The sequence below is a fragment of the Theropithecus gelada genome, chromosome 1 (genome assembly GCF_003255815.1).
Source record: "Theropithecus gelada isolate Dixy chromosome 1, Tgel_1.0, whole genome shotgun sequence".
NCBI classification, from domain to species: Eukaryota; Metazoa; Chordata; class Mammalia; order Primates; family Cercopithecidae; genus Theropithecus; species Theropithecus gelada.
In genome coordinates this window covers 197,514,859-197,537,522 of record NC_037668.1, presented here as the reverse complement: position 1 = coordinate 197,537,522, position 22,664 = coordinate 197,514,859, and the positions used below count along the sequence as shown (strand labels likewise).

Below are 22,664 nucleotides of genomic sequence, written 5' to 3'. Positions count from 1 at the left end.
GCAGGTGGATCACAAGGTCAGGAGTTCGACATCAGCCTGGTCAACATAGTGAAACCCCGTCTCTACTAAAAATACAAAAAATTAGCTGGGTGTGGTGACAGGTGCCTGTAATCCCAGCTACTCGGGAGGCTGAGGAAGGAGAATTCCTTGATCCTGGGAGGCGGAGGTTGCCGTGAGCCGAGATCACACCACTGCACTCCAGCTCGGGTGACAGTGCGAGACTCCATCTCAAACAAAACAAAACCAAAAAACCTTTAAACATACAGTTTAATCAGTTTTTTTGTTATGTATTTGTATATAGACACATAAGCAAATAGGGAAACTTTGAACTAAACTCTAAGTTTAAATATCAGGTTATTAGAGGCGTTTGATATACCTGTTCCTTAGAGTAAGTATACTAAATTTTTTTATTGCAAACTCTCTAAAGCTATTTTAGTGTTTCATTGTAGTAAGATTCAGTTGTGCTTTTCTAAACAAAAACCCCAGGAAAATATGAAAACAAGTCTGATAAGACGTGAAAGCACTCTTTCCTTAGTAAAACTTTTCCTTTACGTATAAAAGTGAAATGAAGCAGAGAGTATAAAGAAAAACTGGTAACTAGAGTAATGCTTAACTACTAAAAACTTAGAATTATGAAAGGCATTTGGTTAATGAATTCTATGTAATGAGAGTAATGTTCTAAAATTAGTAATTGAATAAAGTATAAGGTTAAATTGACTTAAAAACATTACTGGGGGCTGGGCGCTGTGGCTCATGCCTGTAATCCCAGCACTTTGGGAGGCTGAGGCAGGCAGATCACCTGAGGTTAGGAGTTCGAGACCAGCCTGACCAACATGGAGAAACCCCGTCTCTACTAAAAATACAAAATAAATTAGCTGGGCGTGGTGGCACATGCCTGTAATCCTAGCTACTCGGGAGGCTGAGGCAGGAGAATCGCTTGAACCTGGGAGGCGGAGGTTGCACTGCACTCCAACCTGGCGACAGAGCAAGACTCCATCTCAAAAAATAAAAATAAAAAATTGCTGAGAAGAATGAGCAGTGAGAGTCATTAGAGAAAACAGTATGGAATCAACAGAGTACCTTCAGGATATATGTTTGGGGTACTAGCTCTTACATTTTCTAATTATTCTACAGAGATAAGTAATAACATTATAGTAAGACCTGTCTTTTGCAGAGTTTGTATTTATATGTGTACTTTATTTTTGAGCTGGTTAAGGAGAAAGGTTTTATAAGTAAAAAAAAGTATAAAATGTAAAAGTTAATTTTTTGCTCTATTTTAATAGCGATGGTTACATTTAAAATATTATGAATAAGCCTGGGCAACATAGTGAGACCCTATTTGTACAAAAAAAGTTTTAAAAATTAGCCCGGTATGGTGGTGTGCACCTGTAGTCCTAGCCACTTGAGAGGCTGAGACAGGAGGATCACTTGACCTCAAGAGTCTGAGGTTACAGTGAGCTGTGATCACACCACTGTAAGCCTGGGCAACAGAGCAAGAAATGTCTCAAAAAGAGAAAAAAATATGAATACTATATAAATAATCAATAGTTATCATAGACAGTATGAGAGATTTGTCATAGGTAGGTTATAACTCCGTCTTTACTGTCAAGTGGACCAATAATAGCAGGCATTTCTAATGGTACTAATGACTTAGTGATACATTATATAGGTAATTTTGAATTTTTTACATTTCTAAAGATGATCATTATTCATGAGTATGAGAATACTTAACAGGCATTTCTGAGAAATAATTCAAATTGTATTATAACATTGTATGAAATGTAGCTAGTTTGGAAAGAGTTTTAATTGTGGTCACATAAATATGAGTTTCTTGGCTTATTACCATCTTTTTGTAGCTGGTGCTGATCTAGTATAATTACTCAGTATTTTCAGTCTTATATTTGAAAGTAATTTTTATTTTTTCCTTTTTAGAATGTATTTAATTGCTCAAATACTGATCATTTTTAAAATCCATATTTTAATTAAGTTTAGTATTTTCATATTTTTTCTTATTTTGATTGGCTTATAAGGAAAGTATACAATATTGTGGTAGAAATCTATCAATTTTGGAGTTGTATGGCCAACTATAAAGAAAAGAGTATCTTTCTTAGAAATATTGATTGAGTATATTTATTTTGATTTCACATAGGCTGAATGTATTAGAAATAATATCTAGTAGAAATCTGAAAAAAAAGTTAAAAGAAAGCCATATTGTTTTTCTGCTCATTGTCATTCTTGACTGAATTAGGAATTCTGAGAATGGTTATTCTAATTACTAATGAGAAAATGTTGTAAGTATAATTTCACTTCTGCTGTATAAGCTGTATGTAATTGGTATTATGTTATGTTTTATAGGATATTTTAATTAACTGTCGACGTGCTGCCACATCTGTTGCTATTTGCCCACCAATACCATATTACCTTGCTGTTGGTTGTTCTGATAGCTCAGTACGAATATATGATCGGCGAATGCTGGGCACAAGAGCTACAGGTAAGAAGATAATATTAGGGAAAATATAGGACTGTCAGTTCAAAGAGTAAATCTTTATGACATCTTCAGTTTTAAAATTTCTTGTTTGTTATAACATTTCAGAAAATAGTATTTGTTTAGTATGGATTATTATAAAAAAATAACATTTCACCAAGTGTTTATGACCCTTTGGGATGATACTTTTGTAGTTTAACTTTAAAAAGTTGTAACATTTGATGTATTAGTTTGGCAGGACTGCCATAACAAATGACCACAAACTGGGTATCTTAAAGCAACAGAAATTTATTCTCTTAAATTTCTGGAGGCTCAATGTCTGAAATCAGGATGTCTTATGATTGGTTTCTACTGGAGGTTCTGTTCCACAATCTCCCCTAGCTTGTGGTGGTTGCTGCCAATCCGTGGCATCCCCTTGGTATAGATGAATCACTCTAATCTCTGCCACTGTCTTTACATGCCATTCTCCCCATGTGTGTGTGCGTTTACATTTTCCTCTTAGGGCACTAGTCATATTGGATTTGGGCCCACCCTTAATCCAGTTAGGATGAGGTGGGCCCTCGATTAGTTACCTCACTGTAACTAACTACATCTGTAAAGGTCACATTCTGTTTAGAATAGTGACTTGGGTATGTATTAATATGTAGCATATATTTATTCCTTCTTACCTTATAGTGCTATTAATAATGCTGCTATTACCTTAAAGTGCTATTAATAATGAATTTGAATCTAATATAAACCAGTGCTCTTTCCCTTCACTCACTGTAGGATCAAAGTACTTCCAAAATAACCAATTAGAAGTCAACTTCCATTCACATATTTTCAGTAAAGGAAGGCCAGGATTACACACACACACACACACACACACACACACACACACACACACCCCGAATGCACATTCATATATTCACATATTTTATATTGTTAAAAATAAAGGTGGACTTGGGAAGAAGCCAACAATGTCAGTAAAGATGTACATAGATTATTGAGATGAGAATGCCAGATGAGATCTTTCTTTTTGTCACTGTGATAGCTTTTATTTATATTGCTACATTAAGTCACATATCTAATAATAATTGAGGAGTCCAGTCTATTTGGATATGTACATTTAGGGGAAACAGTAGTAATGTAATATGGAATCATAGGCTTAATTATTGTTTCTCAACAGGTGGACACAATTGACATTTTGAGCATGATAAGACTTCATTGTGCAAGGTTATACAGCTTTGTGGGATTCTTAGAATTTAGCATTTCTGGGCCCCCAGGGCACAAAGTGCCAGTTGTACACCTATTATATTGCATTGAGTACCAGAGTTAATTAAAATTGGAATAGCATTCTTAACTCTGTACTATATAACAGGCAAATTTCGTGGCAATCCGAAATTTTTTTTTTTTTTTGAGACGGAGTCTCGCTCTGTCACCCAGGCTGGAGTGCAGTGGCCGGATCTCAGCTCACTACAAGCTCCGCCTCCCGGGTTTACGCCATTCTCCTGCCTCAGGACTGGGACTACAGGCACCCGCCATCTCGCCCGGCTAGTTTTTTGTATGTTTTAGTAGAGACGGGGTTTCACCGGGTTAGCCAGGATGGTCTCGATCTCCTGACCTTGTCATCCGCCCGTCTCGGCCTCCCAAAGTGCTGGGATTACAGGCTTGAGCCACCGCGCCCCGCCCAGAAATTTTTTTAAAAAGTAAAAGTTGTATCATCTTAAGGATATTGCATACATTGCATACTAATTTATGTAGTATGCTAATAAGTATCAGTTTTTTGTAAAACTTTACTATCTTAATTTGGGGCAAACTTTTGGAAGATGACTTCATGTGACTGTATTTATAAATCATTTTCCTTAATTAACTCATTTCAACAAAGCGTATGTAATCTGGAATTCTAGACAATCATGAATTTTTTTTGTAGAGATGTTACCTTTATATCATATTCTTTTTTGTTTCGTTACAAAATCTGACTACAGAAAAAGAACCTCTACTAGAAATAAACGTGATGGCTTTTATTTATGTTGCTACTTTAAGTCACATATGTAATAATTCAGATTAAAAGTTTTAAAAAATGTTTTTCTTTAAAACATTAATTTTAAATAACTTCTTGTTTCTTATTTAGGAAATTATGCAGGTCGAGGGACTACTGGAATGGTTGCCCGTTTTATTCCTTCCCATCTTAATAATAAGTCCTGCAGAGTGACATCTCTGTGTTACAGTGAAGATGGTCAAGAGATTCTCGTTAGTTACTCTTCAGATTACATATATCTTTTCGACCCGAAAGATGATACAGCACGAGAACTTAAAACTCCTTCTGCAGAAGAGAGAAGAGAAGAGGTAGGTTTACTCAAAGCCGTGTCCTTTGGCCGGGCGCGGTGGCTCACGCCTGTAATCCCAGCACTTTGGAGGCTGAGGCGCGTGGATCACCTGAGGTTGGGAGTTCGTGACCAACCTAACCAACATGGAGAAACCCTGTCTCTACTAAAAATACAAAATTAGCTGGGCGTGGTGGCACATGGCTGTAATCGCAGCTACTCAGGAGGCTGAGGCAGGAGAATTGCTTGAACCCTGGAGGTGGAGGTTGTGGTGAGCTGAGATCGCGCCGTTGCACTCCAGCCTGGGCAACAAGAGCGAAACTCCATCTCAAAAAAAAAAGGAAAAGAAAAAATCGCCATGTCCTTTATTTAAATTCAGAAACAATTCAGTGACTCTTGGGGCCTAAAGGCCAAAAAGAAAAAAAAAAAAACATTAATTTTCAAGGCACTTACAGTTCAGAAAACAAAAAACATGAGACATACTTGAAAGAATAGAAGCTAATAAATTATCAGTTATTACTAATTACTATTATTATTTAGTTACTACTAATTTCTAAGTGGTAATGACAAAAATAGTCATTACTATTTTTATAATTTTTATAAAATTTATATTTATATTATAATTTGTATTATAATTAGTAATAACTAATAATAGCATCTATACTTAATGTATTAGTAATAATAAATTACTGATTTATTATTGGTATTCTAAATACTATTTCTAAAGTATTCAATAGTGAATTATTAGGGATAAGGCTTTAGAAAAAAGTATTTTTAATTTTTTTTAAAGAGAATATACTTGATAGCAAAATGTTTATCTTAACTTTGTAGATGTACAGCAGCAGCAAGAAAGATAAACAGTTCTAACACTTGCAGAAAAGGCAATTAAAATAATAGAAAATATGATGATAAATTTCCGAGAGACTAAATGTGTATGTCCATGGATCAATAGAATTTTTACTTACTACCATTTACTCTTCGTATATGGACAGCAATCCCTTTCTCTCCCAATTGTGCCTCTTTCACAGTTACATACTAGTGATTTATAACATTAACCCTAGGTATATTTTATAAAATAAATATAAGTGGGAAAAAGGTAAGTTAAAGTAGTTGTATATATTAAAAAGTAGGTGAATGAATTACTTTCACAAAACTACTAAAAGATAATGAATTTATTATTTATAAAAGGGGAAAAGTAGAAATAAGGTATCTGATGGTATACAACTGTAGAAAAATGTCTAACCTGTTAAGCTTCTTTCGTCAATATGTTTTTCATTTTGGCTTTTTTATTTTATAATGTTCTGTGTTTATTCACTCTGAACTTTTACAAGTCTTTTGAAATTAACCATTGATTTTTATTTTCAGTGACTTTTTGGTATTGGCTCAATGCCTATTAATACATTTTAAACGTTACTAATGACAGTGATTTTGGAATTCCTACGAGACACAAAACTATATTCATTCCTCATAATTTCAGGTATAGAGGGCCGTAAAATTAGAAGAGAAATCAGTATTACTTTATAAATATACTTTGAGATTTTTATCATTGGAATGTATTTATTTGAATTAGGAAATTGATGAAGAAGGGTATGATGGCTAATAAAATGATTTTTGAGTTTATTCTGGTTGAAAACATGAAATCTGCTCTGTCATTTTGTTACTGCTGTATAAATTTCCCCTTGAAATACATGGGTAAGTAGTTATAGTCATACTGTGATTGTTACATAATGAGAGTTGGAGGTCCATAGATATTTTAAGTGGGCCAGCTAGTTTTGATACCATAGAATACTTAGCCAAAAGATATTTATATAATCAGAGTGAATGAGACTGAGTCATGAACATTTTTTTTTTTTCTGGGAGCCTTTTCCTTGGTCTTGTTTATTGCATTAACTAAATTAAGAAAAATAATGCTGAAAGTGGATTTAAATTATGCTTATTGGCTGGGCGCAGTGGCTCAAGCCTGTAATCCCAACACTTTGGGAGGCTGAGGTGGGTGGATCACCTGAGGTCAGGAGTTTGAGACCAGCCCGGCCAACATGGTGAAACCCTGTCTCTACTAAAAATACAAAAATTAGCCAGGCTTGGTGGTGGGTGCCTGTAATCCCAGCTACTTGGGAGGTTGAGGCAAGAGAATCCCTGGAACCCTGGAGAAGGAGATTTCAGTGAGCCGAGATCGTGCCACTGCACTCCAGCCTGGGCGACAGGAGGGAAAGTCAGTCTCAGGAAAAAAAAAAAAAAGCGTATTATAACAAACCAAACAATTCAGAGGTATGCATAGAAGAAATTAATAACCTGTCTTATTTGTAATAAAACTTTGCTGATAGTGTTCGGACAAACTCAACTCACCAAATATTTATTGGGTGCCTACTATACACCAGGTCCTCAACTAAACTTTGGAAAATGAAGGATGATGAGACAAAGACATGACCTCTTACTCAAGGAATTCACAGCTTAGTAGAAGTAGAGATACAAGTAAATAAATATGTAAAACTTAATATAGAATTATGTATAAGGACTATGTTCTGTATAAGTAGAACAAAGTAGGGAGTAATTGATCTTAATTGGGAACATTAGTAAAGCCTGAGGAAGGTTTTAAAGCATGAATAAAAGTTTATTGTATGATTTTGTTTTATGTTTCCATAATATTTTTGCATTTTCTCAATTTGTGGAGGCCTTTCTATTTCCTTACCACCTCTAATAATTTCTTTCATTTTTTCCCCCTTCTTTCTTTGGTTCATTCTTTTGTCTTAATTTTTTTTTGTACTTCCTGTTTTCCCTTGTTTTTGTATCCTGTTTTCTTTTTATCATATCTCTTTTCTTATTTTTGACAGTTTACCACCTGCGCTACCTATTATTGGGCTTCTTTGTTGAATTCTTTCTTTCATTTTCTTCTGGGCCTCATAGCTTGTGCCTAAAAATATACTCCAGATCTGACTACTGCTTACCACCACCCTGCTATATTACCACCCTGAATCTGAGCTGTCAGCATCTCTGGCAAGACCTGTCCCCCTTTATACTTGATTTTTCTAGCTTTCTAACCAGTCTGCCTGCTTTCACTTCCTACAGCCCTGTAGCTATACAGCATTCAAAGTGATCCTTAGAAACATAAGTTAAATCATGCCACTTTTCTCATCAACATTCTAAGTGGCTCCCTATCTGACTTAAAGCAAAACTGAAGTCCTTATGGTGGCTTCAAGATCTTATACTATGTGGTCCTAATTATTACTTCTACTGTTCTCTTCTTTGCTCTAACCACATCTACTTGCTTAGTAACTCAGGCCAAGCATGACTCTATTTTAGGATTTTGCAGTTAGTCTGCCTGAAATGCTCTTCCCTGGATACCTGGATTTTTGATTCCCTTCTATTTCAGGTCTTTGCTTACATAACCTTCTTGGTGAAACTCTACTTCACTATCCTATTTAAAATCACAGACTTTAACTGATACTACCTTTCCCCTTTTCTACTTTATTTCTCTCCATAACAATAACTTCCTATGTATATTTTGCTTTTTTATTTCATGTGGTGTTTGTTCCATCGGGCTGTAAATTCTGTGACATTGGGGATTTTTTTTGTGTGTTTTGTCCATTGTTCTTTTCCAATACCTGTAATAGTACCTGACATATAAAAGGTGCTCAAAAAAATATTTGGTGAATGAAATGCCATTTTCAGTATTCTTGACTAGGTTATTTCACATACTTAGAAAGTCAAACTTGGGATTGTTTTTAATTTGAAGGTTTTATTCTAGAAATAATTGCTGAAGTTGTAAAACCAGTTCTTTGCCTATGTAATATAAACATTCCTCTATCTTGAAACCATGAAGCAAGATTCTATTATATTGTTTTAAGAATAGTTCGTATAAAGGATGAAGTGCTGTCCTTTTGGGAATGATTAGTTGTTTGAAAATTTGTACAGCTCTCACATTAAGCTTCCTTTGTTCTGGTTATTCCCTGTCACACACTTATGTCTTCCTGTGTAGATTTTACTATCATCAGTTGCCTTTAGCCATACTTACACATAATATGGAATTTATGGGGATTTTTTTTCCTGTCTCCTTTGCTGAGGATGCAAAGATTTTTTTCTATTCATGTTAGTAGGTATGGTTTCCAGGAGAAATCAGAAAATTCACAGTTAAGTGTCAGCAAGTTTTTATCAAAACCTGCTTCATTTTCAGAGAAAAAAAAAATCAATGAATGCTGTTTTTAAAAATAAATAAAAATAAAAGGAGGGACCCACAGAATGGGAGGAAATGTTTTCCAGATTGTGTGTCAGGTTACAGTTTAGTATCCAGAATGTATAAGGAGCACTTACAGTGCAACAATAAAAAGACAAATATCCAAATTTAAAAATAGGTAAAGGATTTGAATATATAATACTTTTTTTTCCCCCAGAGAAGACATATAATAGAAATGGCAATAAGTACATAAGGAGATACTCAACATTATTAGTCCTCAGGGAAACGCAAATCACAACCACAGTGAGGTATCACTTCATACCCAGTAGGATGACTAAAATAAAAAGGACAGACAATAACAAGTGTTGACAAACATGTGGAGAAACTGGAACCCTCAAAAATTAGACTTATTATATGACCCATACTTCCCCTCCTAGATATACAGGTTTCTCTTGGAGATATTGCAGGTTTGGTTCTAGACCATTGCAATAAAGAAAATATTGCAGTAAAGCAAGTCACACAGATCTTTTGGTTTCCCAGTGCATGTAAAATTTATGTTTATACTGTACCATCGTCTGTTAAGTGTGCAATAACATTGTGTCTTAAAAATCAATGTGTATACCTTAATTTAAAAACACTTCATTGCTAAAAAGTGCTAATAATCATCTGAGCCTCAGTAAGTTGTATTATTTTTGCTGGTGGAGGTGCTTACCTTGATGTTGATCACTGCTGACTGATCAGAGTGGTGGTTGCTGAAGGTTGGGGCTGTGACAGTTTCTTGAAATAAGACATCAGTGAAGTTTGCTGCATCGATAGACTCTTCCTTTCTTAAAAGATGTATTTGTAGCTTGTAATGCTGTTTGATAGCTTCTTACCCACAATAGAACTTTTCTCCAGATTGGAGTCAATCGTTTCAAACCCTGCTGCTTTATCAACTAAGTTTATGTAGTACTCTATAATAGATCCTTTGTTGTCATTTCAACGATGTTCACAGCATCTTCACTAGGAGTTACTTCTTACGGATAAGCAAAGAAAGTGGTTTGAGCCTCAGGAAACCACTTTCTTTGCTCATCTGTAAGGAGCAACTCCTTATCTGTTGAAGTTTTATCATGAGATTGCAACAATTCAGTTACACCTTTAGTCTGTACTTCTAATTCTAGTTCTTTTGTTGTTCTCACCTCATCTGCAGTGACTTCCTCTACTGAAGTCTTCTACCCCTCAAAGTGATCCATTAGGGTTGGAATTAACTTCTTCCAGACCCCTGTTAATATTGTCGTTTTGACCTCCCATGAATCACAGATGTTCTTAATAAGGCATCTAGAATGGTGAATCCTTTCTAGGTTTTCAGTTGACTTTTCACAGATCCATGAGAGGAATCACTATCTATGGCAGCTATAACCTTACAAAATGTGTTTCTTAAATAAGACCTGAAAGTTGAAATTACTCTTTGATCCATGGGATGCAATGAAAACATTAATCTCCTTGTATATCTCCATCAGAGCCCTTGGATGACCAGGTGCGCATTGTCAGTGCCTAGTAGCATTTTGAAAGGAATCTTTCTTTCTGAGCAGCAGGTCTCAATAGTGGGCTTCAGATAGTCAGTAAAACATGCTGTAAAGAAATGTGCCCTTACCCAGGCTTTGTTATTCCATTTATAGAGCAGATTCAATTAAACATAATTCTTAAGGGCCTTAGAATTTTCAGAATGGTCAATGAGCATTGGCTTCTGCCTAATGTCACCACTGCATAAGCACCTAACAAGAGAACCAGCATGTCCTTTGAAATTTGAAGCCAGGCATCAACATTTCCTCTCTAGCTGTAAAAGTCCTAAATGGCCTCTGCTTCTGATAGAAGGCTGTTTCATCTGCATTGGAAATCTGTTGTTTAGTGTAGCCACTTTGATCAATTATCTTAACTAGATCTTCTGGATAACTTGCTGCAGCTTCCACATCAGGACTTGCTGTTTTACCTTGTACTTTTATGTTATAGAGAGACAGCTTCTTTCCTGAAACTGCATGAACCAACCCCTCTTAGCTTCAGACTTTTATTCTGCAGCTCCCTCACCTCTCTCAGTTTTCATAGCATTAAAGAGATTTAGGACCTTGCTCTGGGTTAGGCTTTAGCTTAAGGGAATGTGATGACTGGTTTGATCTTCTTTCTAGACCACTCAGACTATTTCCATATCAGCAATAAGGCTGTTTCATTTTCTTATCGTTCATACGTCCATTGGAGTATCACTTCTAAAGGTTCCTTCCAGAACTTTTCCTTTGCTTTTACAACTTTGCCGTTTGGTGCAAGAGGCCTAGCTTTTGGCCTGTCTTGGCTTTCAACATGCTTTCCTCACTTAGCTTAATCGTTTCTAGCTTTTGATTTAAAGTGAAAGGCATATGACTCTTCCTTTCATTTGAACACTTAGAGGCGATTGTAGGGTTATTAAATGGCCTAATTTCAATATTATTGTTGTGTCTCAGGGAATTGGAAGACTCAAGGAGAGGGAGAGAGATGGGGAAACAACTGGTCAGTGAAGCAGTCAGAATACACATAACATTTGTCAGTTAAATTCAGAGTCTTATATGGATGTGGTTTATGGCCCCCCAAAGCAATTATAATAGTAAGATCAAAGATCTCTGATCATGGATCACCATAATAGGTAGGATAATAATGAAAAAGTTTGAAATATGAGAATTACTGAAATGTGACACAGACATAAAATGGGCACATGCTGTTGGAAAAATAGCACCAATAGTCTTATTCAATGCAGGGTTGCCACTAAATTTTTAAAGAAACCACAGTATCTGTGAAATTCAGTAAAGGAAAGTGCAATAAAATGAGGTACTGTGTTTCAATTCTTTTTTTTTTTTTTTTTTTTTTTGAGATGGAGTCTCGCGCTGTCACCCAGGCTGGAGTGCAGTGGCCGGATCTCAGCTCACTGCAAGCTCCGCCTCCCGGGTTCACACCATTCTCCGGCCTCAGCCTCCCGAGTAGCTGAGACTACAGGCGCTGCCACCTCGCCCGGCTATTTTTTGTATTTCTTAGTAGAGACGGGGTTTCACCGTGTTAGCCAGGATGGTCTCGATCTCCTGACCTCGTGATCCGCCCATCTTGGCCTCCCAAAGTGCTGGGATTACAGGCTTGAGCCACTGCGCCCGGCCTGTGTTTCAATTCTTTTGGGTAGTTCTCCTGTATACCCAAGAGAATTGAAACATGTTCCTACAGAAACTCGTACATATGCTCAGTTCAGCATTATTTATAATAGCCAGTAAGTGGAATAAGTTTATTCATCAACCAGTTGACGAATGGATGAACAGAATAGGGTATCTTGCTAAAATGGGGTATTATTCGCCATGAAAAATGAAGTACTGATACCTACTACACTATGAATAAACCTTGAAAACATAATGCTAAGTGAAAGAAACCAAACACAAAAGGCCATGTATTGTATGATTTATTTATATGAAATGTTTAGAAAAGGCATATCCACAGAGACAGGAAGTAGATTAGTGGTTGCCAGGATCTGAGCAGGGGATGAGTGGGGAGTGGCTGATGATGGTTTGTTTCTGGGATGATGAAAACTGTCTGGAATTATATAATGATGATGGTTGTACCGCTTTATGAATATACACCACTGAATTGTATAATTTAAAATTAAGTATATTATGGTATGTTAATTAAATTTCAATACAAAAATGTTTAAAATGGATCAGATGTGGTGGCTTATGCCTATAATCCCAACACTTTGGGAGGCTGAAGTGGGAGGATTGCTTGAGGCCAGGAGTTCAAGACCAACCTGGGCAACTTGGCTAGACTCCATCTCTAAAAAATTTTTTAAAAACTTAGCTGGTTGTGGTGGCACATGCACCAACTACTCAGGAAGCTGTGGCTGGAGATCATATTAGCTCTGGAGTTGGGGGTTACAGTGAGCTAGGATGCGACCACTGCAATCCAGCCTGGACAAGAGTGTGAGACCCTGCCTGGAAAAAAAAAAAAAAAAAAAAGTTAAAAATGTAAACATTAAAGGGAGCAGTCAAGAGTGATAGGTGACATAAACATGTCAAGTAAGCTCTGAAAGATGCTGTTTGAGTTGGCAATTGATTATTGATCATATTATTGAGCATTTTTATAATTGATCAATGAACTTGGCAATTGGTCATTCACTGCTGACTGGTGAGAATGAAGTTAGTGGAAAGATAGGATATCAATGGAAAGATTGACTACAGTGGATTGAAGGAGGAGTGGTAGATTGAATATAGAATTTTCTCAAGAAGCTTGAGTAAAGTGATAGCAAGAGAAAGGACTGTAGCTGTAAAACTGAGGTTTTATGAAGTTGAAATATTGTTTTTTTTTCTTAAAAATGGTAAGAACCTTTAGCATGTTGTGACAAAGAACCGAGAGAGAAAATGAATGTAGGCAAGAAAAGAGAGAATAATGGGTCAAGCAGGATACTCAAGGAGTTGAAGGAATGAAATAAAAAGCACAGATGGAAAAATTAGGCTTAAATAGAATAAATGATACACCTTTCAAGAAAGGCTGGAAGGAGTTACAAAGTTGTAGATGTAGGTTTAATTTGTAGAATTCAGCTGAAGAAAATGATGTCATTTTTATTTTCTCTGAAGTAGGAGGAAAAATTGTTAGAGGGCAAGAATGAGGGCAGCAGGATGGAATAGATAGCCTGAGGCAAGTCATAAAGGGTTGGAATAGATTCTGTTTGGGAATCGAAGAGTAAATTGTCAATAATAAGTAAAAATAATGAGGACTCCCATTGTTAATTAGGTATGTGGGTAATTTACCTAGACTATATTTATCATCACAGTTGAAAACTAAGGCTCAAGATGGTTAAAAATGTCTTCATTTTGTCAGCTGGAAGGTGATACGGGTGGGATTAGAAATCACATATACATGATTTGAAAGTTGCATTCAGACTCTTTAGGTTGAAGATATTAGATATAGGCTGTCAACATCAATGGATATTTATCCTCAGAATGAGTGCTTCAAAAGACTGATGTGACTTATACCAGTGTCTTTCATATTTTCATGTAGATCTAATTTGCATACTCAAGAAGTCGAGAGATGGAAATAGACATAAAGTATGTTTTAAGAGTACAGTAGATGAGTTTTAGACTTACATAGAATTTACCTGTTCTTATTTTTTAGTTGCGACAACCGCCAGTTAAGCGTTTGAGACTTCGTGGTGATTGGTCAGATACTGGACCCAGAGCAAGGCCGGAGAGTGAACGAGAACGAGATGGTAACTATGCTTTGGTCAGCTTTTCCTTGTATATGGTATTTTAAAATTAATATTTTAACTTCCAGTTTCTTCACTATTATAAATGATTCTGTAATGAACATTCTTGTACATAAAAGTATACTTATGCAAATATATCTTAGGATAAATTCTTAGAAGTGGAATGGCTGAGTCACTGGATAAGTACCTTTTAATTTTGGTAGTTGTTATCAGATTACTCTCCAAAAAAGATGTGCTAATTTACATTCCCACTGAAAGTATAAGAATGCCCATTGTCCCATAGTACATTGAGTGTTGTCAGACTTCTCAATTTTTGCCTTTCTATTAGATATTAAGAGAAATGAAAACTCAGCCTAAGAGTTTTATATTAGCACATAAAATTTTTTTTCTTTCTATCAAGTGCCTTTGATAAGCATAAGAAACTACCCTGGGAGCTTTAAGATAGCACTCTTGAAAATATGATTAATCTATGAATTGTAATTCTGTATAATTATGTTTTATTAATTTGGTCTGTAACCAAAATCTTACTATAATGACCTCTGAAACATTTTTTGTGATCAAAAGCATATTCCCCAACATATGAGCTACATTATATAAAGGCAGTAAAGTGTAAAAGAAACTCCGATTTCACAGAAAATGTGAGGAGAACCGATTTTCATTTTAAATTTACTATAGAATAGAGTTGTCACATTTTGAATTTGACATTACACTTTTAATTTGAAAATGCCCTTGGAAAAACTTGTTTACTTGCAGGAGGGAAAGGAGTGAGGGAGGAGACAAAATACTTTGTGATTCCAGTTAATTTCAAATATCTGGAATTTTCTTACAGTAAATGATGATGAAAATGACTTTAAGGAAACTTCATGTAAAAACATAAGGCTATTTTGTGTCTGTACTTCATTATAATGCTTTAGGTGGAGGGAAAACCTTTCTTTTAATTTATTAAACTTAGAATTCATGAGCCCTTCTTGGCTGGGTACTCTTAGAACTAAAAATTTAGGTTGAGGTAGGAGGTGGGAGGTTTAGAGGTACCTAAGAATAAGCAAAGACGAGTGAGAGGTGAACTCTGTTCTCGAGAAACTTTACCATACACATGGAGAGTCACTCATAAAACAATTACTATAAAATGTGATGAAAGCTCTAATAGATTTATATATATTCGTACAATTTATTTAGGAAATTTGATTTTTTAAAAAATGCTTTCATTTTAAAGCCCTTCAAATCTAGGTTTTTGTATTAATGAAAGATTCTGACTTATTACTAAACTCACTGATAAGACCTATATTGTAATAGGAGAGCAGAGTCCCAATGTGTCATTGATGCAGAGAATGTCTGATATGTTATCAAGATGGTTCGAAGAAGCAAGTGAGGTTGCACAAAGCAATAGAGGACGAGGAAGATCTCGACCCAGAGGTAATTTTTCATATTAATTAAAGTCATCAGAAAGCTGGCAAAAACTACTTATTGAAGCCAGTTTTTATTTATATCATGTAAATTATACTATGTTTTACGTCTGTAATAATCACAAGGTTCTTATTGTATGGTATGAAGTAGTAGAGAATAAAAGGTATTGGACATAATTTGTCCCTTCTGGTGCCATTAGACCTAGTGCATATCTTTTACTTTTCTCAAAGTAAAGTAAAAGAATCTGAGATTCCCCATTTTAAGTGTTTTTTTAATGCGCTCTGAGAATGGAAATATGTAAAATTCTATGTATAAACAAGTTTTATGTAATTGGAAAGATTGCTTTAACAGGAATATGTTGTAGATAAATTTTTACCCCTCTTGACTGGCCTATTTTGTCTAATGGACCAAATCACCAGTGGTTATTATCACTGAAATTATATATTTGTGTGTGTAAATATAAATGTGTTTTCTGAATGTATCTGTTTAGAGTTGTTGGTTTTGGAAAATATTTAAAATTTGAATTTGTGTTAATCGGTGTTTTGAAGGTGGAACAAGTCAATCAGATATTTCAACTCTTCCTACGGTCCCATCAAGTCCTGATTTGGAAGGGAGTGAAACTGCAATGGAAGTAGATACACCACCTGAACAATTTCTTCAGCCTTCTACATCCTCTACAATGTCAGCTCAGGCTCATTCGACATCATCTCCCACAGAAAGCCCTCATTCTACTCCTTTGCTATCTTCTCCAGACAGTGAACAAAGGCAGTCTGTTGAGGCATCTGGACACCACACACATCATCAGTCTGGTGAGGATATTCCTCTCTAAGTATGCTGTGGTTCATCTCATGATTTTTGATAATGAAAACTTCTTAACTGGCTATTTTGAAAGATACTAAATCACATCAACTTCTTGTTGGAATAAATGATCAAAATGAGATGTAATATATGGTTATGTAACTTAAACACAAAAATTATGTCTTACTTGCATGAGTTTTAACAAATAGCAGGAATCTTCAATTTATATGAAACAATTATTTTAAAAGTACAGGTACCAAAAGATAGTGTTTTGACATAGTTTAATGTGCCTGACTTAAATATTATTTTATAGATTATTAGAGACCAAAATCTCTTCTAGATTTATTTGGTTTTATGTCTATATTGAAGTGATTATGAAAATATCAGTATTAGTTTCATTTTGCCTGTATTCTTGATTATTTTCCCTCAAATAATGCAGTACTTTTAATATACTCTCTATAGTGGATTTGATATGGTATTTTGTCAACAACATATAATTTAGCAAAAAATTTATTTCTCCAGTATTTACATGAAAAAGAATTATTTTACCAAATGCTTATCTTCTTGATACTTGATGCTAGTGTGAAAAACCTCTACATTCTGTTAAAATGCTGTTTTCTTCCCAGTATTATAAATCCTCATGGTCAACTTTTTTCCCCTAACTATAGAATGTGCTAGTATTTATAATAGTAATTTTCAACAGATGTATCTACAGTTTACTCGGCACTTTAAACTATATACATGTAATTATAAAACCCAATAAGATATGTATTCATAGTTTTCTTTGGTTCTTCTAAGGAAGAATTTTACTTAATATAGAGCCAGAATTATTAGCAACTAGAAATATGAGCTGGCAGGCCTAAGCTGAAACCTATAAAAAAATTTCTAACAGCTTAGCTGCCAAGCTGTCACTTTGTTCTTACATCTCTGGAAACTAATGCCAGATTACCAAATATGGGATGTTTTAATTTAAGCACTCTTTTATTGGTATATACCACGTTTAGTAATTCATTTTCAGTTTCTATGGGAATAAAAGCCAGAGTCAATTACATAACTGTTAACACTGTATATATTTTATCCATAATAATAAGCTAAAGCTGAGCTGCAGAATCAAGGTTTTCACACTCAGTCGACATAGCATTTTAATTTATGGAAAAATAAAATATTTTGGAAGATTTGGGAGTTAAGGGCAGAAGTAGTTAAAAGTTTGTGTTTCAAAGCAGGTAAAATTGGGAAAAGCAAGAATTTTTAAAGTGATAGCATTTTTGGAAATATTCTTGAACATTTTGATCAATTATAAGTTTTTAGGAAAACTTATCAAGAAGACTCAAGCTTACATTTAGCTTCCACTGAATCTCAACTAATTCTAGTTGTTTCTTAAACATATTTATGAGTAAAGTATTTGGAACTTTTTTTTTTTTTTTTGGTTTGAGACAGAGTCTTGCTTTGTCCCCCAGGCTGGAGTGCCATGGCGCGATCTCTGCCCACTGTAAGCTCCACCTCCCAGGTTCATGCCATTCTCCTGTCTCAGCCCCCTGAGTAGCTGGGACTACAGGTGCCCGCCACCACGCCTGGCTAATTTTTTTTGTATTTTTAGTAGGGACGGGGTTTCACCATCTTAGCCAGGATGGTCTCGATCTCCTGACCTTGTGATCCACCCGCCTCGGCCTCCCAAAGTGCTGGGATTACAGGCGTGAGCCACAGCGCCCAACCTGGAACTTTATTTTTTAAAGCTATTTAATGTATTTTAGTACTGCATTTCAAATTGCTAAATTCTTTTCAATATTTAATGTAAGTATTAAATGTGACAGTCATTTGAATTATTGAAGAAAAAGTATTTTTGGTGATCATGTGATGATTGTTGAAACACTACTCAGTACTTTTACTCATAAATTATTTATAGAAAGTAAGGAAATATTTTTAACTGGGAGATTATTGAGAGAATTTTGGTTGACTATGCTATAGATAATTAGAATATTTCCATGTTATCAAGACAGTATCACTATTGAGAAAAATGATTTGGTGTTAGATGTAACATCTAAAGGTTATGTCTGTAATTGTTCTGATAACAGCTTTTTCTTTATTCTGGAGTTCAACATTTCAGCAGTAAGGACTTTGTTTCTGTTTTTGTTTTTTCTCCAGTCTCTTTTGCATTTGCCATGACCTAAGTCCAAATGTGTTTGTGAATATTGGGAACTGTCCATTGGGTGAATGTAGTAGATGGGAATGTCAGCTTAGGACCATGATTTCTATTATTTCCCTGCATAGAGAAAATGATAAAGTATGCTTCTATCTATACTCGCCTTGCTGTGGATACCTTTTTATGTAAATGTTTATCCCTTTGCTTTACATGTCCTCCATCATTTTTACTGATATCAAAGAAAGGGACAATGGGAATATGAAAATTTGCTGTGCTCCATCTCTAGTTGAACCTAATTGTCTGCCTTCTCTTAGTCTACAGTGGAATCACTGAATGATAATGAAGAAAGTTATGACCACAAATTTCAATGGGTGCTCAACACTACATCAGAGCAGTCTCACACTGTTGCTCTCCAGCTGTACAAAATGACTACGCCTTCATGTCTCTCAAACTTTAACACTCCCCTTCATCCTTGCCCCACTTCCAGAGTCTAACCTTTCATTCACAGTGAAAAGAAAAGTACTCATTTTCCTACTATCAATAATTTCCAAGCTTTCCAACATCTGTGCTTACATTGTGATAGAAGCAGAAACACATTTTGGAAGAAATCAAAAGCTAGTCAATGTAGTTGCCATCCCTTTCCAGCTTCTCAAAGACTTTGCCTCTTCTCTTGCATTATCATTGCCTTTTTTTTTTTTTTTTTTTTTGCCAGATTGGTTTTTTTGGCCTTAACATGCTCTTATCTCTTTTCTTTAAAAATTTTCTCTTATCTCACATTCCCCTTCAGCTATTGCCTTATTTGTCTGCTGCTTTCATAATGAGAATCCTCAGAAGAGTTGTTGATAGATGCTATCTCCATTTTCTTGCCATCCTTCTTATTAACCTTGTTATCATCTTATTATCCTTATTATCCAACCCCAATCTGCTTTTCAACCCATTTCCTCTGAAACTTTTAATCAAAGTCACCAGTGACATTTACCAGTTTAGAGGATATTTCTCTGTTAGTACCTTACTAGATTTTTCGACCCGGTTGCATTTAACATAGGCTGTCACTCCTTCTTGAAACACTTTCCTTTCTTGGCATCTATGATATCATATTTGCCTATTTACTGTTACTAATTCTGGTGGGTTTTCAGTAACTATTGTTCGTGTTTCTTGTTCTATCTCCTTCTGAATATTATAATCGAACCCCTTAGTTCTGGCTCTCTTCTCTTCTCTTCATATGCTCTTTCTCTGGGGGATTGTGTCAGTTCCCCATAACTTTTAATATTTCCCGTAAATTGATGACTCACAAATATATATCAGCAGTCTGATCTTCTACCCCGAGTTCCAGACCCTTGTGTTTGACTGCTATTTTGACAGTATTTTTTTGTTACTGTTGTACATCTTTTTTTTTTTTTTTTTTTTTTAAAGACAGAGCCTTACTCTGTCGCCCAGGCTGGAGTGCAGTGGCATGATCTCAGGTCACTGCAGCCTCCGCCTCCTGGGTTAAAGCAGTTCTCCTGCCTCAGCCTCCCAAGTAGCTGGGATTACAGGTTCCTGCCACCACACCCAGCAAATTTTTGCATTTTTAGTAGAGACAGGGTTTCCCCATATTAGTCAGGCTGGTCTTGAACTCCTAACCTCAAGCAATCCTCCCGCCTCGGCCTCCCAAAATACTGGGATTACAGGCATGAGCCACTGCACCTGGCCTATTGTTGTATATCGTAAATTTACATGTTCAAACTAAAACTTAATGCAGCCTCCTACCCTTCCTGTTCCCTAATTGGCTCCCTCTTGGTCCATTTGCTTTTTTGAATAACCTGTGAGTTATTCTTGATTCCTTCCTTTCCCTCAAGTCCCATGCCAGTTCATCAGCAAGTTCTGTTGCTCCTGTATCTAAACTATATCCTACGTCTTTTCATCTCACCATCACTTCTTGTCTCCTAATTGATCTCCCTGTACCTACTGTTGTTCCGTTATAATGTATTTTCCATGCAGGAGCCAGAATGAGTATTTTAAAATGTTAAATCAGATTATATAACTTTGCTGTTTAAATCCCTTCAGAGGCTCCTAATTGCATTTAGAAATACAACTACAAAAGAAAAAAAAAAAATCAAACTCCTTACTTTGGACCTGTAAGAACTTATATGACCTGCCCTTCCCTATCTCTCTAGCCTCATCTCATTCCATTTTCTCAGTACCTGATGACTGTTAACTCTAGATGTACTACTGGTTTCTTTCGGGTTACCAAAGAATTTCAGTGCCAAATTCTTTCTTACTTTTCTTTCCCTTCCCTTCCCTTCCTTCCCCCTCCCTCTCCACCTCCCCTCCCTCTTCTCCCTCCTCTTCCCTCCCCCAACCCTCCCCTCCCTCCCTTCCTCCCACTTGCTTGCTTTCTCTCTCTTTCTTTCTCTCTCTGTCTTTTCTTCCTTCCCTTCCCTCCCCCTCCCTCTCCCCCCTCCCCTTCCCTTTCTCCTTTCCTGTCTTTCCCATCTTTCTTTCTTTCCTATCTTTTCTTTCCTTCTTACACTTTGTTCTTAGTGTTATTCTCTGTATACTTGGGAAACCCTTGTCCTGGCTTATCACTTGGCCAAATTCCTTTTCCTTGGGTCTCAACTCAAATGTCGTGTAAGACAGATCTTTCATAACTACCCTAGGTAAAGTCCTCTTTCCTTTTTCTTCTTGCTGAAATTTTATTCTCTTTTATATAACCCTGTTATTTTCTGAAAAGCACTTATAAAAATTTATAATTTTTTTCACTTTTGATTGTTTATAACATTTCTTTTACTATAATAAGCTCTCATGAAGACAGGATATTGTCTATCTTCTTGTCTCTGAGTAAGCATCTTTTTTCCCCAACAATATCCACCCTGTAAAGATACAATTAAAAGTATGATGAGACATTTTGTTGTCTTTAAGCTGATACAGACTAGATAGGATATATTTACCTTTATTTTAGTCTTTAGATTATACTTTTAGCCCCAGTCATTTACTCTGGCTGTTACCATTAAGTTTCCAAAATTTGGTAACACCTAGAAGAGAAATGCTGCGATTAGCTGTCTAACCATTTATCATTTTGGATCCATTGTTTGCCTTTGACTGTCTAGACCACATAGGACTGAGGAGATAATTTTTCTTAGGTTGTTCTGAAGACATTTTAAGGTAACTTACAGAAATACTTTAAAAAATTGTGTGATTTTATATATATATTTCTGTTTGTCCTTTTCACTCATAGGAGTGTGTGTATAATATATATACAAACACACACACACACTCATATATATATATATATGGGTGAATATGGGTATGAAATAAGGGTATGAAAGTAATTAATTGAAGCTGTGAGTGAGTTGAATATACAAAATGAATGCCCTGAAGAATGGTAAATCTGGAGGGGTCACAGTGTTGGCTTTGGAGTTTTGTAGCTAAATTAGGAAGGTAAGTAGACTGAAATGGAATTTAAAATCAGTTGATAGATTTTTTTTTTTTTGCTTTATCCTTTGTATTCTTGAATTTTATTTTAATTCATATGTCAGATCATTTGAAACCATGTTCTATATACCTCGCCCAGAATTTGAAGACATTTTGATTTTTATATATCTTCTTTTCTTGAACATTTAACAAAAGACTGCTTTTTAAAATGTGATTATAAAATTATATATTTAAAACTGAGAGGCCGGGCGCGGTGGCTCAAGCCTGTAATCCCAGCACTTTGGGAGGCCGAGACGGGTGGATCACGAGGTCAGGAGATCGAGACCATCCTGGCTAACATGGTGAAACCCCGTCTCTACTAAAAAAAAAACAAAAAACTAGCCGGGTGATGTGGCGGACGCCTGTAGTCCCAGCTACTCGGGAGGCTGAGGCAGGAGAATGGCGTGAACCCAGGAGGCGGAGCTTGCAGTGAGCTGAGATCCGGCCACTGCACTCCAGCCTGGGCGACAGAGCAAGACTCCGTCTCAAAAAAAAAAAAAAAACTGAGAAAGATACGACCATGAGCTAAGTATAGGTTAAAATGAAACCTTCATAATTTATAAAAAATATTTCAAAATAACTATAAATATTTTCTTCTCTTCTCAGTAAGGCCTTTCAGATGTCTCTTTCAGTTATTTCTTTTTTTTTTTTTTTTTTTTTTTTTT

General features: G+C 35.7%; 1 protein-coding gene across 13 annotated transcripts in view; it reads left to right on the top strand.

The window, feature by feature from the left end:
- Positions 1–22,664, top strand: part of DCAF6 (DDB1 and CUL4 associated factor 6) — a 141,809-nt gene that overhangs the window by 55,081 nt on the left and 64,064 nt on the right. For all 13 annotated transcript variants that reach the window (XM_025355682.1, XM_025355513.1, XM_025356258.1 and 10 more), the window contains 5 exons: positions 2,356–2,491; positions 4,599–4,813; positions 14,114–14,207; positions 15,498–15,617; positions 16,157–16,417. In XM_025355682.1, coding sequence (XP_025211467.1) covers positions 2,356–2,491; positions 4,599–4,813; positions 14,114–14,207; positions 15,498–15,617; positions 16,157–16,417 — 826 coding nt within the window. The remainder of the gene's footprint in view (positions 1–2,355; positions 2,492–4,598; positions 4,814–14,113; positions 14,208–15,497; positions 15,618–16,156; positions 16,418–22,664) is intronic.